The following is a 15,149-nucleotide window of genomic DNA, read 5'->3' as shown; positions in this document are numbered from 1 at the left end:
GACAAGGAACAAGTTGGGAGGATCCTAGAAGAGAACTGTTGACAAGAGCCTGTGCATCTGTGCAGCCAGGAGGCCGGTGGTTTACCGAAGGACTGCAAAGAGTTTAACTCTTTGCTTTGGACTGTTTCCACGTGCTTTGATACCTCTACTGAGGTGTCCCCAAGCCACAGCTGGAGCCGTAACCACTCTAGTGACAGTGCCAACCTCAATGCCGCACTTCACGTCCCACACGGCACCGCTGCACTGGGTCACCTCCAGCAATCTCCATGCAAGACCTGGGACCCAGCACGGGGCTGGCTGCGGAGCCACAGCAGCACTGCAAACAAGAGGTTTCACACACTTGGTCCCAAAAAAGTTCCTGTGCTCTTGTGAGCCAGGGACATGAGACCCGTGGAGGTCTCTTCCCCAGTGCTGACATCCTGAAAGTGGCTCTTTTGCGCTAATTAGAGCTGGGGGGGAAGCACCCACAGCTCTTCCTGCCCGGGGTCCAGGTGAGGGGGGTCTGCAGCGAGCAGCCTGGAACCGAGCTGGTGCAAGCATCCTGTTTGTAACGATTTCCTCCACACAAGAAATCCAGGGATTTCCTCGCCAAAGGCTGCCCAGCCCCTCTGCTGCGCTGGGCTGCTGCAGGGGACAGGCAGCAGCAACAGGAGCTCTGCCTCCTGCCACCACCTCAAAGCCGTTGTAAATCCCAGGGATTATGCACTATCGGCATTTTAGTTTTCAGTCCGCGGGCAGCTGCAACTACACCTCGCGGGCACACGCAAAATTTGCCGTTAGCTATCTGAGCAACACGACCGACTGACGGCTGCCTTCCAGCACAGCCAGAGCCCCGCGGTCTCAGCTCCGACACCGTGCCGGGCTCGCTCGCAGCTCAACTGGGACACACGAGCTGCATGCACAGGAACAGAGCTGGGCAGCAGCTCTACAGCCAGAGAAAGGACGCCGCTCTCACTACCTCTCAAACCTTCATACCACAGTTTGAACACTGCTATTTAAAAAAAAAAAGGGCCCTTTTCTTCTATCCCTTTAGTGAAACAGTATGAGTGAAGACATCTGCATGCAGAAGATACATAATCTTTCCCTTTCAAGAACCTTTCGCATGGGCAAAATTAAATTTAAACTTAAATTTGGAAGCAAAAGTCCAACACAAGTTAAAGGGCTTTGCTGGCGACCTTGATTTTTCTGGTGGCTCATTCTGATCCTGCGTTCAGGCACAGCAGGTCTGGGAAATGTTGTGGCCAGAGTGGGGCACTTAGAGGGGGCTGGGGCCCTTTTTTCGGCTGCTCGAGTTATAAGTGACTGCCTGGGAGGAGAGGAAGCAGGATCCAGCGAGCCTGGGGTTGCCCAGGAGAATAAATACACGTACATATGTATGAAACCATTATGCCTCTAATTAAGTGCTCTTAAAGACACAGGTCTTCAAGTTGTACCTGAGCGATGGGGGCACCACACGGTATGAAAAAACACTGTATGACTGTGCAGCTCAAGCCAGCAGATCAGACACCGTGCTAGGAGAATCCCTCCAGCACCATACACCAGGCCAGGGCCAGAGGGACATCAACCCAGAAAACAAGCCTAGGATGGATTACAGCCCAGTGCCATTTCTGGGTCTCACAGACCAGGAGCAGCATCTCCCGCCCAGGTATCGAAGCCCTCCCAGGTAGGACTGAGAGCCTGCTCGCTCCTCCTGCCCTGGGCAGGACTGGGTCTGCCTCTTGGGTGTGTCTGAACTCCTAGAACTTTCTACAACATTGGGGAAAAAAAAAAAAAAAAAAAAAAAAAAAAAAAAAAGTAAGAGAAGCTTATCTTGAAAGGTACTTTTACCAAACACTGCACTGTCGCCAAGGGTGGAACAGCCCATGTCCCTGAACTGAGATTTGCAATTGAAGCCCAATTAAGAGGGGAGGACACACTCGCGGCCCAGCATTACTCATCCGACTGGCACGTCAGAGGGCAGAGGCCCATGAACCGTTCCCTCTGCAGCAGCGCTGGCGAAATGCCTCTTCCAGTCAGAAAGGGAAGGGGGGAAAAAAAAGCCATCAGCTGGGAAAGCTGGGGGCAGCTGATCTTGGTGGTGGTGGCCGTAGGCAGCCAGGCATTTCCCACGAGCACAGCAGCCTGCGCAGAGAGGCCACCGGGTCCCTTTAGGATGGAGGAGCCCTTTGCTGGCAGCCCAGTCGCTCCCAAGTCACTGGAAGTGGCGGGCGCCCGCAGGCTTTTCCTGTGACTTCGCTGCTTTTGCAGTTGCGTATTCAACAGCCCAAGTGCTTTGGAGTCCCAGTGGTGCTCCAGAGCACTGGGACCACTACTGTATGGGTGCACACCACGCTAAGTGCTGTAACCACCCAGCCACCCCCCTCCCTACCGAGCCCTGAACATCAGTGCCAGCGGGCACGGCCGGTTGCCTGTGTCCCCAGGATCTGTCTGCCCCCAGATCCACCCTGTCTAGCTCAGAAACTGCTTCAAAACGAAGTACTTCAGTAATTTCCTCTCCTAATCTGCAGCAGCGGATTTCATTTTGTTTCTTTAAGCAGCTGCCTGCCACCGGGGAGAAGGTAACCCACAGCATCCTGCTGCCGCACCACCCTCCATCGCCCACACACAGCCTCGTGGCTCTGCCACGTTCTTGGGGCGACTTACAGGCCTCCTCATCACCCACAGCAGAAAGCACCCTCCGGCACAGCCACCACCTCTCCTGCCTTGCATTGGCACGGACAGATCGGGCAGATAAGAAAAGTAAACATGGTAAAGTAAATTGTGCTCCATTTATAGACCATGCTGGTGAACAGGAATGCTCTCCAGGTTGCCTCCTTGCCAATCATCGCCACTCGTTCCACCTCCCTTGCCAAGATGCTGAATCGGCACAAAGCCTGCACGGGAGATGCTGCTGTTAGCAGAGATCATTTCCATCTCTGTTTTCTCTGTGGGATATAGAGAAGGAGCGGGATGTGCCACAACTGCCCTCAGCCATGCTCGCCATCAGAGGTTTCCATCCTTCCGCATGCAGAGCTGCGGCACAGGGACAGTGCCACGGGAGGAGGGTGGTGGGTCCCTGGGCTGTCCTCCATGCACAGGGATGGAGAGGCAGGAGGAAGGAGCTGAGGCCAGATGTGCCCACATGGGTACCGCAGCAGGGAGAGCAGGGCTTTCCTGGCATCGCCCACCCGCTTACAGGAAAAGCGGAAGAAATACAGCAAACAGCAACTGCTCCTGTGATTCAGAGGCAGCGTGGCAGGGTGGGGGACAGAAATCCTTCACATTCAGCAAAAATGCAACAAAGGGAAAGGAGGAAGAGAAGAAAGAAAAGGAAGAGCCTGAGCGAGCTGGGGGCCCAGCTGCCTCCGGGCTGTCCTGGTGCTGCAGAGAGATGAGCTGCCCGACACGAAGGGTGGGAGGGTGGGTGGGGAGGGTGGTGCAGAACAGGTAACAGGGACTCCCACCTACAAAACCCTGAAACCCCTCGGGACACTGTGTCGGCATGGCCCCGGCCACCACCCTGCCTGCTGGGCGGATCTGCTGAGTCAGCAATGCTGCAAGCTGAAGCCCACCCTTCCTCCCAGCCCGTCCAGGCGATGGACACCACTCCCAAAGCCATCCTACATGGGACACACCGGTCTGCTCAGCCCCACGGCAAACCCCAGTGCACGGGAGCTGGAGGGAAGGGGGAAAGGAAACTCCCTTACTCTGCCTTTTACAAAGCTGCTTTTTAGACTACAGCAAGAGAGCAGGCCCTGCTTTTCTGTAAGGGGATTGCCCAACGGGGGAAGTCTGGATCCTCCTCCCACCCCAGCGAAACCGGTGGCTGCGAGGCGAGAAGGCGGCACTCGAGGCAGCATCACCTCGGGTGAAAACCGCAAGGCACGTACTGCTGCCTGGCTTGCGACAGACAGCTGCATTGAGTAACAGCCGCTGCCTCTGCGGCTGCAGAGCCCTTCCCCTCTCCCCGCCAGCCCCCATTGCCGCCCCTCCAACAAGGCACGGGCAGGGGCCATGCCGCAGGTCGGTTCACCCCACAGAGGGCAAAGGTTTCGGCTACAAAATCTGGTGCTGCCCTTCCACTGTCAGCAAGGGCATGGCAGCCTGTGCTGCCTTCCTCTCCCAACTCTGCCGTGCAGAATAAACACACAGGCGGGGGTCCCAGGGCACCGACGGCACACAAGACCTCACATCCCACCCTGGCAGCACAGGAGGAGCCCACCTTGGGAACAGCACCCCTGTGCACACCCTCAACCCACCCAAAACATTTCCTGGCTTTGGTGGGGGTCAGTGTCCCTTCAGCACACTGAGCCCAGGGCAGGGCCGGGAGGCCCCTCACACAGCCCACCCCAGCACCAGTAGCACAAGATGGCTCCCCTGGCATCGCAGGCATCGAGGGGAAGGCAGGAGGGGCGACAGGAAATGGTCTAGACCTCCACACCTGCAACGGGGCACGGAGGAGTCACAGCAAGGCAGGTGTCTCTTCCCGGCATGTGGATCACGCGCCGTGGGAGGGATGGGCTCCTTCCCGAGCCCTGCGGCAGTGGAAGCCGAGAGCCCAGACACTCTCGAGGGCTTTTGGTCTCGGCTCAGAGGCAGAGGAGACTGAGCAAGTCCAGGAAAGCATCTTCCTGCAGCCCTCAGTCCTGGTTCTAGGAGAGCAGAAAGTTTCCTGCACCGTTGCCAGTGACAATCATTCATCAGCGGCTGAACGCCAGCTCAGAACATCCAGTTCCTCGGTATCAACATCCCAGGCAGCTTGCTGGTGGCCGTCTCATGCTATTGCTCAGCCCCATAATGCACATGCCATGGGAAATAAAGGACAGAGGCAACAGTTAGTTCTGTTTGCAAACTCTGTGCTTTGCTGTAGCCCTGAGAGGACTCAGACAAGATCAGGAGTATCTGAGGGGGGAGCAAGATCTGCACAAAAACCTGCAGAGGGGATGCCCCCAGTCCCGAAAGCTGACTGCACTGAATACGAAGTGGAGCACAAAGAACATAGATGGCCGTTTGCCCAAAGGCCACTCAGATAAATGATAAATCTGGAAGTCAAGCTCTATCTTGAGACCACTCTGTGCCAGAGGCACACAAAGCCCTGTCCCACACACGGAACAGCCACGCAGGACACGGACGGGAACCTCCGCACATACCCTGAGACACCAGCACTACCTCCACAGCCCAGCTGTGGCCTGGACACACAGGGAGGCCAGGTGCTTTCCCCATGAATGTATCCAGCCTTACTTATCTGCTGGGGCTTCCACCCATACCCATCTCCTCCAAACACTAGGGCGTGGGGTGGAGAGCCACCCTCTGCACTTCCGTCCCCTGTCCCTCCAGGCCCATCACACCCCCAGGCTGATGGGCTGAGCCCATCCTCATGGCTGCAGCAAAAACTCTGGGCACATTTCTACCGCCCAGGAGTGAGAAAGGGGCTTCAGCTTCCGAGTGACACAAACCTCAGAGGACAGAGCCGTTCCTTGCTGGTGGAAAGAAGGCAGTGATATATTTAGGCACAGAAACTGCATTTAGTTACAGTCAAGGGGCACGTCCTTTACTCCGCCTGTTTGACATCTGAACCCAAGTTCTGGTGGTTAACGGCGAAGCCATGCCGTCCTGCCAGCTGCAGGAGGAGCCGAGCCGAGTGACACCAGACCAGCCCTCCCAGGAGCAGCTCCCCTCTTCCCCTCATAGCACAGGGGCACGCAGGACCACAGGGGCTGGTTTTAGGGAGCATCACCTTAGTTTTTAAATACCATTTGATCCGATCTACTCTGTCCTTTAAAAATCAAGAGCTGTGCTGACAGGTGAAGTTTTGTTTGCAAGCACGTCGAGTCTCCCTGTTATCTCGGCTAGCCTGCCCTGCTCCGACTGAAGTCCAAGGATTAAGTTTACATTACGGAGCAGAGGGAGGAGGTGGATAACATTCCTATGCCCACTTAACCTGGCACTTTTCCTGGCATCCTCCCGCCCAAAGCTTTTCACCCAACACGTGCCAAAGAGCTGGAAGAAAGCTATGCCAGCATTGCTCATAAGCCCGATGGGCTGATAAAAAGCAAAGCTGAGCTGCTCCACCTGTTTGCTGGAGGCTGAAGCCACTACAGCAGCCCGCTACGTACCAAGGACACACACCGTCCTTCCCACCCTCATTTCCAGAGCCCCACGAGGCCAGCGTGCCACCAACACAAGAGGGGACCAACACCCGAAGAACCACCAGCAGCTGCAAAGGCCAGCAGCTCCGCGCTCCGCTCCGGCTGCCACCGGCCCTCCGCACACGCTGCCGAGCCCATAAAACAATGCAGAAGCCACTAGAAGCCTCTTTGCTGCCACAGCAGAGCACAAATGTCAACAGCTTCTCTGACATGGCAAGTATGCTGTAGGTGGAAGCGAAATAATTAGCTCTCTGTAAGAGAGCGCTCCAAGCTTGCCAATTTTCCCTTACAGACAAGGACACTATTCAGAGACTTTAAATATAATAAACCTTTTCTCCCCTCTTTTCTGAACGAAATAACCTACAGAGAAAAATATTTGAAATTAAAAAAAAAAATGTAAAAGTCTGTCCCTGTAACCAGAGAGGGAAGGAAGATGCAGGGCCGCGTGTGAGGAAACTCGGGGCTTAGGGAGTTTCAGAGCAGGAAAGCTGTAGTGAGAACAAAGTCAGGCAGCATTGCATTCTCCTCTTGAAACGCAGAGCTCCCTGCTGATCACAGGGAGACTGGGGATGAGTTTTTTACATCTAAATCATTCTGAGATGACAAAATATTTCCTTGAGCTACCCTCCCCACAGGTTGGCAGAAATATTCCCATTCCTGCTGGAATTTTGGCAGAACAAATCAAAACTCTTTTGAGGCTAACCAAATAGTTTTGGCTTTGCAAAAAGCTTACTCCCCCTTGCTAGAATCACACGGGGCGAAGGGTTAATTACAACACGCACAGGTTGGTTCATGAGCTTTCCGATCAGGGACCAGACCAGGACCAGCTCTGCTCCAAGCACTCTGGGCTCCCAGCGTCGCGCTCTGCGGAGCAGGGACGGCAGGAGGACAGCCAGCGCTCTCGTTTGCTATAGAAACCAGAAAAACACTCCGGGAATGGCTCTCTGCCCAGGCACAGGGCAAAGCCTTTGCTGCTTTGAGGGCTGTGACTGGGATCCCCCTTCTCTCACTCAGTCCATCAGCATTTAGAGGCCACTCAGTTCACCAAGAGCATTTGTTACTGGATGGGCACCAAAATGCAGAAAATCCTTTCAAATATAAACAAAAAGGAACAAGTTGCTTCTCCAGTGGGAAGATTCACCAACCTCAAGCGCCCCAAGATTGTGGCACAGTCTGAAATAGATGACGCATTTCAGAAGGGCAGAGCTCACCGTGAGAGCTCAAGTTCGACCCAGGACAAGTGTCCTGATGTCCTATTAACAGCCAGCAGTCCCAGTGCGACCTCAAAGCCTCGCCTGGCCATGAGGACAACTCATTGAAGGGGTGGCAAAGGACTTTGCAAGTTTTCCACTCCTGCCTGGCATCTCCCTAGACGCAATTATTTGTTCGGATCATCCCCAAATTCACAACACAAGGTGCGCGTATCCACGACACACGACAAGAGTATTGCTATTTAACTGTTTCAGAGAGGGCTTTGAAGTCAATGGAAACCACCCCAAGCCATAAGGTCTGCAAAAGGCCACCCCCTTCCTCCCAAATGACAACTTTCAGGCTATATCTGAAATAAAATAGAGACATCTAAAACTGCAATCTATTGCTTGTTTCAGGGCATAAGCTGAAGCTAGGTTTCAAGGCACTGTCTCCTATACATAAGTAGTTCATAAATATTTATTTAAATGCAAACACTGTTCCTTAGCATTTCCCTTGGTAAGCCAGCCAAGTGGGAACACAGCTTATTGCGATTCATTTCTAAACAAAGTTTTAAAGTGCTTTGAAAACTGATTTGCCTATAGGCTTCTTGTCTGCTTTCTTTTTATAAAACTACAGCCTTATGGTTATAACCTTGGACTGGGATTCAGCACACAAGCCTTATTCCCAAGTACCATTTACCTCCTGAGTAAACTTTAGGCAAATTCTTGTCTGTGCCTTAGCTCCCCCTTCTAATAACCGGGATAATGACACCAGGTTTCTTTTATAAAAGCATTCCACAGTGTATAGATGACAAGAGTGTGTAATCACAAGGCATTCTTATTGCTTCAATAACCTTTTCTTGCAACGTTAACATATATAAAGGATGGCAGACAAAGGCTTCTATTCTAGCTTGCGTTGTCATGTTGCTACCTGTAGAAGCACTCTTGAACTTGGCTGGGACACGGTAATTTGCCTGCTGCATAAGTTGTTTTTGGTGGTTGATCAAAATCACCCCATTTCCATCCCTGCTTTAAGGGAAAGCCCCAGTTTTACCCATAATAGATTTCCAGTGACTTGCCAGGAGTCTGAATGCTAAAACTCACGTTCACAAGACAGAGCAGATACGTTGGTCCCATGCAACTGTCTGCCCAGCTTTACAGCAGAGAGAAGGGCAGGAGGCTTAGATCTCCACGTCGCTGGGAGAGGCAGTGAACAACCTGCATAAGGGCGAGGCAGAGAGAAGCTTTACGGCTTCGCAGGCCAACAGCAGGCAGCAGGGAGGGGAGGGAGGATGCCACCCAGACACCCACTCCACAGCATCCCAGCTGGCGAAGACACGGTACCAAGGTCAGAGCAGAAGTGATTATTCACTCAGGTCAATTATGCTACTCCGAACAGCAAATTGCTTGACTGTGGAAACCAAGGGAAGTGTCAGAAAAAAACACTGGGCTACATCGCTTTTTCCAGTTTTCAGCCCCAGCTGACTCTAAGGACAGGGAGAGGACACAGTGATGCTGCACTCCCAGCCTTCTGGGGCACCGCGATGCCCTGTCCTGATGATGTGTGCCCACATCTGCTCATCGCCTGACCATCCTGCAGAAGTTACTGAGGTTGTTTTGTTGTTCTACCCAAATTTGGGATGGGAAGGAATTTAAAAACTGGTCCAGCAAACACCACCCCCACACTGGTTTGCCCAGCGGGGCTTATCCTGCAGCAGCTCATGGGTACCAGAGCATGGCCGTGCTGGCAGCACAGTACCAGGCGCTCTCGTGGTGCAGCCAAATCTGGCATGGATTTAAGTTTCTGCAGTTGGGGAAAAGGAGGAAGAGAAAGGAAAGGCTTGCTCCTGTAGGAGGTTGGCCAGCTGTTTAACAAAGTTTGCATGTTTGGGATCAGATCATTTCCACTATGCTTAGGCACTACGCACAGTTGGGCACTCGTGAGCTGCAAACAACTGTTCCAGCACTTCGAGGGGATGTTTGGTACGAAGCTTCAGGAGCACGAGGCCAAGCAGGAAAGGCCAGTTTAGATTGCGAGTCTCCTGCCAAGTGAAATTTTAAAGGCACACGAATAGCCCTCGGATTTCTTGAGGACAGATGACTGAGAAGCCTGGAGAGCCCCGGTCTGGTGCAGCATCCATGCGAAGGGGTCCCCTGAGAGCATCCAGCCACAGCTCAGGCTGCGCACCCTGAGAGACATCTCTGCAAGCTGCAATAACCTCCCACCGCTCAGGAAAACCCTAAGGAATCTGATACTGTTATCAGCTTTCTTTTTTGTTTGTTTTGAACAAAAGGTATTTCCAGCTTAAGAGAATTAAAAGCTGCAGATGCTTTACATAGCCCAGCAGTCTAGTGCATGGGATAATGAACATTTCTTCATGATACAGGATTTTCAAGAATGCCCAAATCTCCTGTCAACATCCATATCAAAGGGGTTGCAATCCAAAAAGTCCCTGGCTAAACAGGTCAGGGCCTGCCCACAGAAAATGCAAAATGCTTTTTTAAGGGAAGTACAAAGAGCAGTTACAAGGCTGGCGTCCCTCTGCAAGCTCTACGAGTTACATACCCACACAGCGGGCCAGTGAGAAGAAACTTTAAGCTGATTAAATTAACCATCCCCAAAATGCTCTGGCAAGGCAGGGTTACCTGCACGGTACAGTGATTTTTGCTTTGATCTCCAGGAAACATCTGTTTACTCAAAAGCCCGTTTGCTATAGCAACCACGGTTTATAGAAAAGGAGGGAGGGGGAAGAGAATTCCCCGGTGTTTCGCTAGAAAAGTTGTACCACCGCTGACAGAGTCCTGTGGTTAAATTCCTGGGGCCAAATGACATTTCCACGAATTTCCAGAGAACCCTCAGACTCCATGCTGGAGCATCCCAACAGTCTCCTGCAGGAGGGAGCCCAGGTTTCCCACCCCGCTCCACGGATCAGTTGCAGAAGCCTGTTGGGCTGTCAGACAGAGATGCTCACTGTCCCCTGGGAGCAAAGATCTCCTGCAGTAAACTTGGGGTTCATCGCTCCAAACAAGACTCTCCTCCCCAGTCATCGCTCCTCTGCCTGTGAGCAGAGCCACTCGGAAGTGGCAGATATATTCAGAAGCAGGGGATCAAAAGTCCCTCCCCTCCTTTGAGGTTTCAGTCTTTTTGTGTTGTTTTGGAGAAAAAAAAAAATAAAAAAAAAATCCAACCACATAGCCCTCAAGAGGGACACAGCACACAAGGTCTGTTGTTTTTCTTTCCCACATACTAATAATTATCAGTGCAAATTCATTGATTCCAAGCATTCAAAACCCAGACCTTAGTCCCGTTCCTCAGTCACAAAATAGCTTTTAAAAGTTCATTTTTAAATTGGGCGAGGGGGATTTGCCTTTGTGTTTCCAAGTCCTACATTGCACTTCAGGAAAAAAGCCACAAGGACTCAAACAAGACTTTTTGTAATAGCATGAGATTCTCAGCTTTCATTTGATGCTCCCATTCCCAGCAGCCGGGATTTATGCAAAAAAACATCAAATGCCACAGGGCTTATAATAAAAAATAAAATAAAATCAGGAAAGCTCCCACCACTGCAGTTTTGCAAGCCTCTCTGGGCTATTTTCCACCGGTACAAGATTGCTTAGCCTCTGCCGCGAGCAAGGAAAAGAAGATGGGGAGGGGAAACACAACGAGATAGCAACTGCTGGTGAGGGCACAGCACCTCTGCAGCGTATTTATATACGCCAAAGGAAATTCATGCTGGATGCTGTCATCTCACCAGTCCTGGGGTCCTCCAGGCCCTTGCCTGTGGCTCGCCATGGGCCTCTGCTCTGTCATGCACAAGAATTGGGGTTCTCCTTCAGCTTGACGCCGGTCAGGTATAAAAGTAAGAAGAATTTGCTGCTTTATGCTTTCATTTCAGTGCTATGGATTTCAAAGCAGCTGCTGTAGGATAAGCCATTTCCCTTTGCACAGAAAGGTTTTTTGCTCCATAAATATTGCCTGTCACCTTCTGGTTACTGAAGCACAAAGCCAAACCCTGGCAGAGAGGAGCCACGGGGACCTAACGCAGCTCGGAAGGACAAGGAAGCCTCTGCAGCAGCAGCCACCACCGAAGGCCAGGTTTCCTCACATATTTTCCTTGTTAGTTCAACAGTCGGAGAACAGTCAAGAGACTGATTTAGCAAGAGCCCTTCTCAGTGCTGAGCCCCTCTCGGCGCCATCGTCTGAGCCTGGCTGTGGCACAGACCGAGCCGTAAATTAGTCAGAGCCAAAGAGCTCCTGCCATCCAGGAGGTTGGGGACGTCTGGACCTCTTGCCAGTCCGTCTGCGCGCTCCCACTCCTGCCCCTTTCTCACTTTGAACATTGCCCTTCCACGTTGGGCTGGGAGGACAAGGAAACCACAGCCGACTGCCGGCCAGACACACACCCGCTGCAGTTTTTCCCAAGGCCTGAGCCACTTGAAGCTAAAAGTGCAGTGGAGTCCATGCACCCATCGTGCAGATGGACCATCTGCAAACGGTCCGGGAAAACATTGGCCAAAATAACCGCACAGACAGAAATGGGCATGGGATATGGACCAGACAATGAAAGTCAGTGTTTTTATCTGGATGCAGATTTTCCCCTGCAATGCTGGTGACCGAGAAGCAAAAGCCTTTGACTTTAGGGAAAACCTGGTAGCAACTAGAAGCCTTCCAGAACTATAACAGTCTGGCTTATTTACTTCCCTGAAAGCCAGTAAAACACTACGGCATTAATAAGAACAGCCTGAGCAATGAAATGCAAATGCCACTCAAACAATTAAATAAAGAGAACGATCCTCCTTCCAAAACAATGGACGGGGCTGTAACATCTACCCTCACGGGAAAACCTCGTACAGGAGGCTCTTGTTCCAGTAGCTTCAAAGAGGCTGTTTAATTTTAGTAGGTTGGCAAGCATATGACATTGCAAAGTACTTCTTAGACAAAAGCAGCGCCGAGGAGAGCTGCAGTCCATTTTCCCTTCAGGAAGGAAGGCAAAGCTTCCTATTGCAGGGAGGAGGTGGAAGGGGAAAGAGGAGGGGGCTGACATTTTAGAGAGAATGAACAAGGCCAATGTATAAAATTCAGGCAGACCAGGCACAAAGCAGGGAGGTAAAAACAGCAGAACAGGGTGGAATATAAACTAGCTCCACCTCTCACCTAAGCTTGGTACATGTTTGCCTTTTTAATTTTGCTGAGATTAGTTTTGCTGCAGTTGCAATCTGTCCAAATCCCAAGTCACCTCCTAGGAGAGATGTTTGCCTTTCACTTCCTTAGAAGGGTACATATTTACTCGTTCTTTAATACACCCACGGCTCAGCATCATGATTAGTAGCCATCCAAATACAAAGCCTGTGGCCAACTTGCAGCCCAGCTCCCTCAAAGCAAGAGGGTGCACAGAAGGAAGGGCTCAGCACTGGGTACCGCAGCCCTCCAAACCGGGTGTCACGGAGAAGTTGGGGGCTTTATCAATGGATTTTTAAATAAGAAGGGACGCTGACCCGTGCTGACATTGTAAAAGATGCTTGCTGAGTAAGCACACATTGTCCAGTAAAACAGTACCTCTCCCACATTGCTTAACTGAGCCGTGAACTGGACATGGATTGCGTTATCCCAGCGACAGCCCGGCGGCTCAGCCCGCACTCTGGCCTCAGCACAACAGGCGGGGACCGGCGGCTCTGACAGCTCAGCTCACACAAGGGCAAGTCTCAAAAGCTGAGATCTCTTAACTCTAGTAAGATTACCCTGGGAGGCCACGAAGGTATCTGAAACATTAAAAAGAGGAAGGAAGTAGTAACAGAGCTGCTGAACGCATCCTTTCACACTCCCCTGACTTGCCAGTGGTTACAAGAAGGAGCAGACGAACTGGCTAACAAGATGGGTTTGAAAATCCTCATATTCACCTGATTTCCACTATCTCGACACTGGCACACTTGATCTCCCCTGGGCTATTTACAAGCAGTTTTAGTTAGAAGACAGTTTGCTCATGAGGAAAATCCAGGCACTGATCACACAGTGAGCAGCGCACAGCTTGTGAGTCATTTCTAACTCACACTGATGCTTCAAGCTGCTCCAGAGATTCTGCTTCGCCATACGTGAGCCATTTCCTCTCTGCAGAGTGAGAAACACAGCTGTACAGGTCACACACAGCAGCAGCCTCTTACCCAGAGCTTGCCATCCCAGTAGAACGCTCCCAGCAGCTTGACGATGTGCCGGTGATCGCAGGTCGCCAGGATTTCAATCTCCACCATGTAATCCTCCAGTTCATCTTCACTCTTTGTTTCAATGACTTTGGCAGCTGCTAAAGCTCCGGTTTCTTTATTCTTAGCCTGCAAGACAAAACCAGCATGAGCACAACGGTGAGAGCCAGGAGCACACGGTACCTGCACAATTCCCACTCCTCCGATTCACACTCTTGGTACCAGCCACACCACACACATGGAAACTTGCAGATACACTTCCTTCCACCCTGAGCACCCCTACGTTCCCCTTCCTCACCAGCACCCTCACCAAGGCAGTTTTCCTAACACACGAGGGAAATGTAGGGATCACTTCCTTGGCAGGTAAAGCAACAAGGACCGTGGGTTTGGATTTCCCCAGACTGCCCAGTATTCCTGGTGTTGCATATCAGTGAGCTCTTCAGATCACAGTAAGAAAAATACCACATACGCTCTCCCAGCTGCCCCCTCCATTTTATACAGTCCCTTCAACCAGCATATTCACCAAATAACTAGAAAACCATCCAAACCTCTTTGTCCTAATGGTTGGAAAACTTTTGCTGACTTTCCCTCCCCATTCCTCACACTACCACAGAAGCATTTCTTATCACCCCACTCCTCTTGTGCCGCCGTCCTGCATGTGGAAACAGGCAGCTGGTGAAAGGCTCGGCTAAAAACAAGCATCCGTGAGCAGGCAGTGCCAGGCGAGCCTCGGAGCCGCTCCCACGCAGGACCATCAGCATCATCCACCCAGCACTGTCCACTGGCTTCCCCCACAATTGCATTCTGCAACTGGAAATTTGCACAAATTGTTGCAAAAAAATTAGAAGTTTGCAACAAAACACAAAAAGGGCGTTTGTGAGACAAGGCTTTGCTATGAGGTGTGTCGCACGCAGGGAGAGGGGGCGAGACGGGAGCTGTTGACTCAGGAGCTCCCTGTCATTCCCAGAAGCGGATTGAATCAGCAGATCAAGGGACTGGAGAAATCCCTATGGCTCACCCGCTCTGCTCCCCACAGACACAGGATGTGATTCCACTTCATTACCCATTTTCCTTCCATCACACCCACTCCGGGCTGCCTCTCCCCCAGGGGAGAAAGTCCCACCGCGGATGTTATCACCAGAGGAGCTGGGCAAGCTCCAGTTGTGACCTTTCTTACCGCTGTGCAGTTTACATATCTGTGTTTGGAAAACCTACATGGAGCTTACAGTAGGATTAATTCCTGGTATAAACACCGCAAGCCCGCTAAACAGTTTTATATGGCTTAGGTGATGTGTACCGAGGAACAGGCTGGGAAGGGAGGGAGGGAGGAAAAACCAAATAACAAAGTGAGGAAAAATAAGGGATGCCCGAGTCTCTGCTGGGTTTTGAAGACTTGCTGCGCTCACACGAGTTGGCGTGGGCAGTTGTGTCTCTAGCACAGGGGACAAACCCATTTCCAGCTGGGCTTGCTGCCCAGACGCAAGACAGCAGCTCATGCTTGTTGCAGAAAAAATTAAGAGTTTTGGGTTTTTTTTTTTACTCAGGTTGGTCTGTTTCTTACCAAGTTGCCACGAGATGCCCAGAGGAGGGCACGCAGAGCGGGGCAGGGTGCAGGGGGAGACGCAGAGCAGAGCAA

At 51.7% G+C, this 15,149-nt stretch overlaps 1 protein-coding gene across 1 annotated transcript in view; it reads right to left on the bottom strand.

The window, feature by feature from the left end:
• STK10 (serine/threonine kinase 10) overlaps positions 1-15,149 on the bottom strand; it is a 47,869-nt gene that overhangs the window by 22,425 nt on the left and 10,295 nt on the right. Inside the window, exon 2 of the mRNA XM_086759005.1 lies at positions 13,478-13,642. Coding sequence (XP_086615131.1) covers positions 13,478-13,642 — 165 coding nt within the window. The remainder of the gene's footprint in view (positions 1-13,477; positions 13,643-15,149) is intronic.

This window comes from Chlamydotis macqueenii, chromosome 14 (genome assembly GCF_036417535.1).
Source record: "Chlamydotis macqueenii isolate bChlMac1 chromosome 14, bChlMac1.mat, whole genome shotgun sequence".
NCBI classification, from domain to species: domain Eukaryota; kingdom Metazoa; phylum Chordata; class Aves; order Otidiformes; family Otididae; genus Chlamydotis; species Chlamydotis macqueenii.
This window is presented reverse-complemented; position numbering and strand designations above follow the sequence as displayed.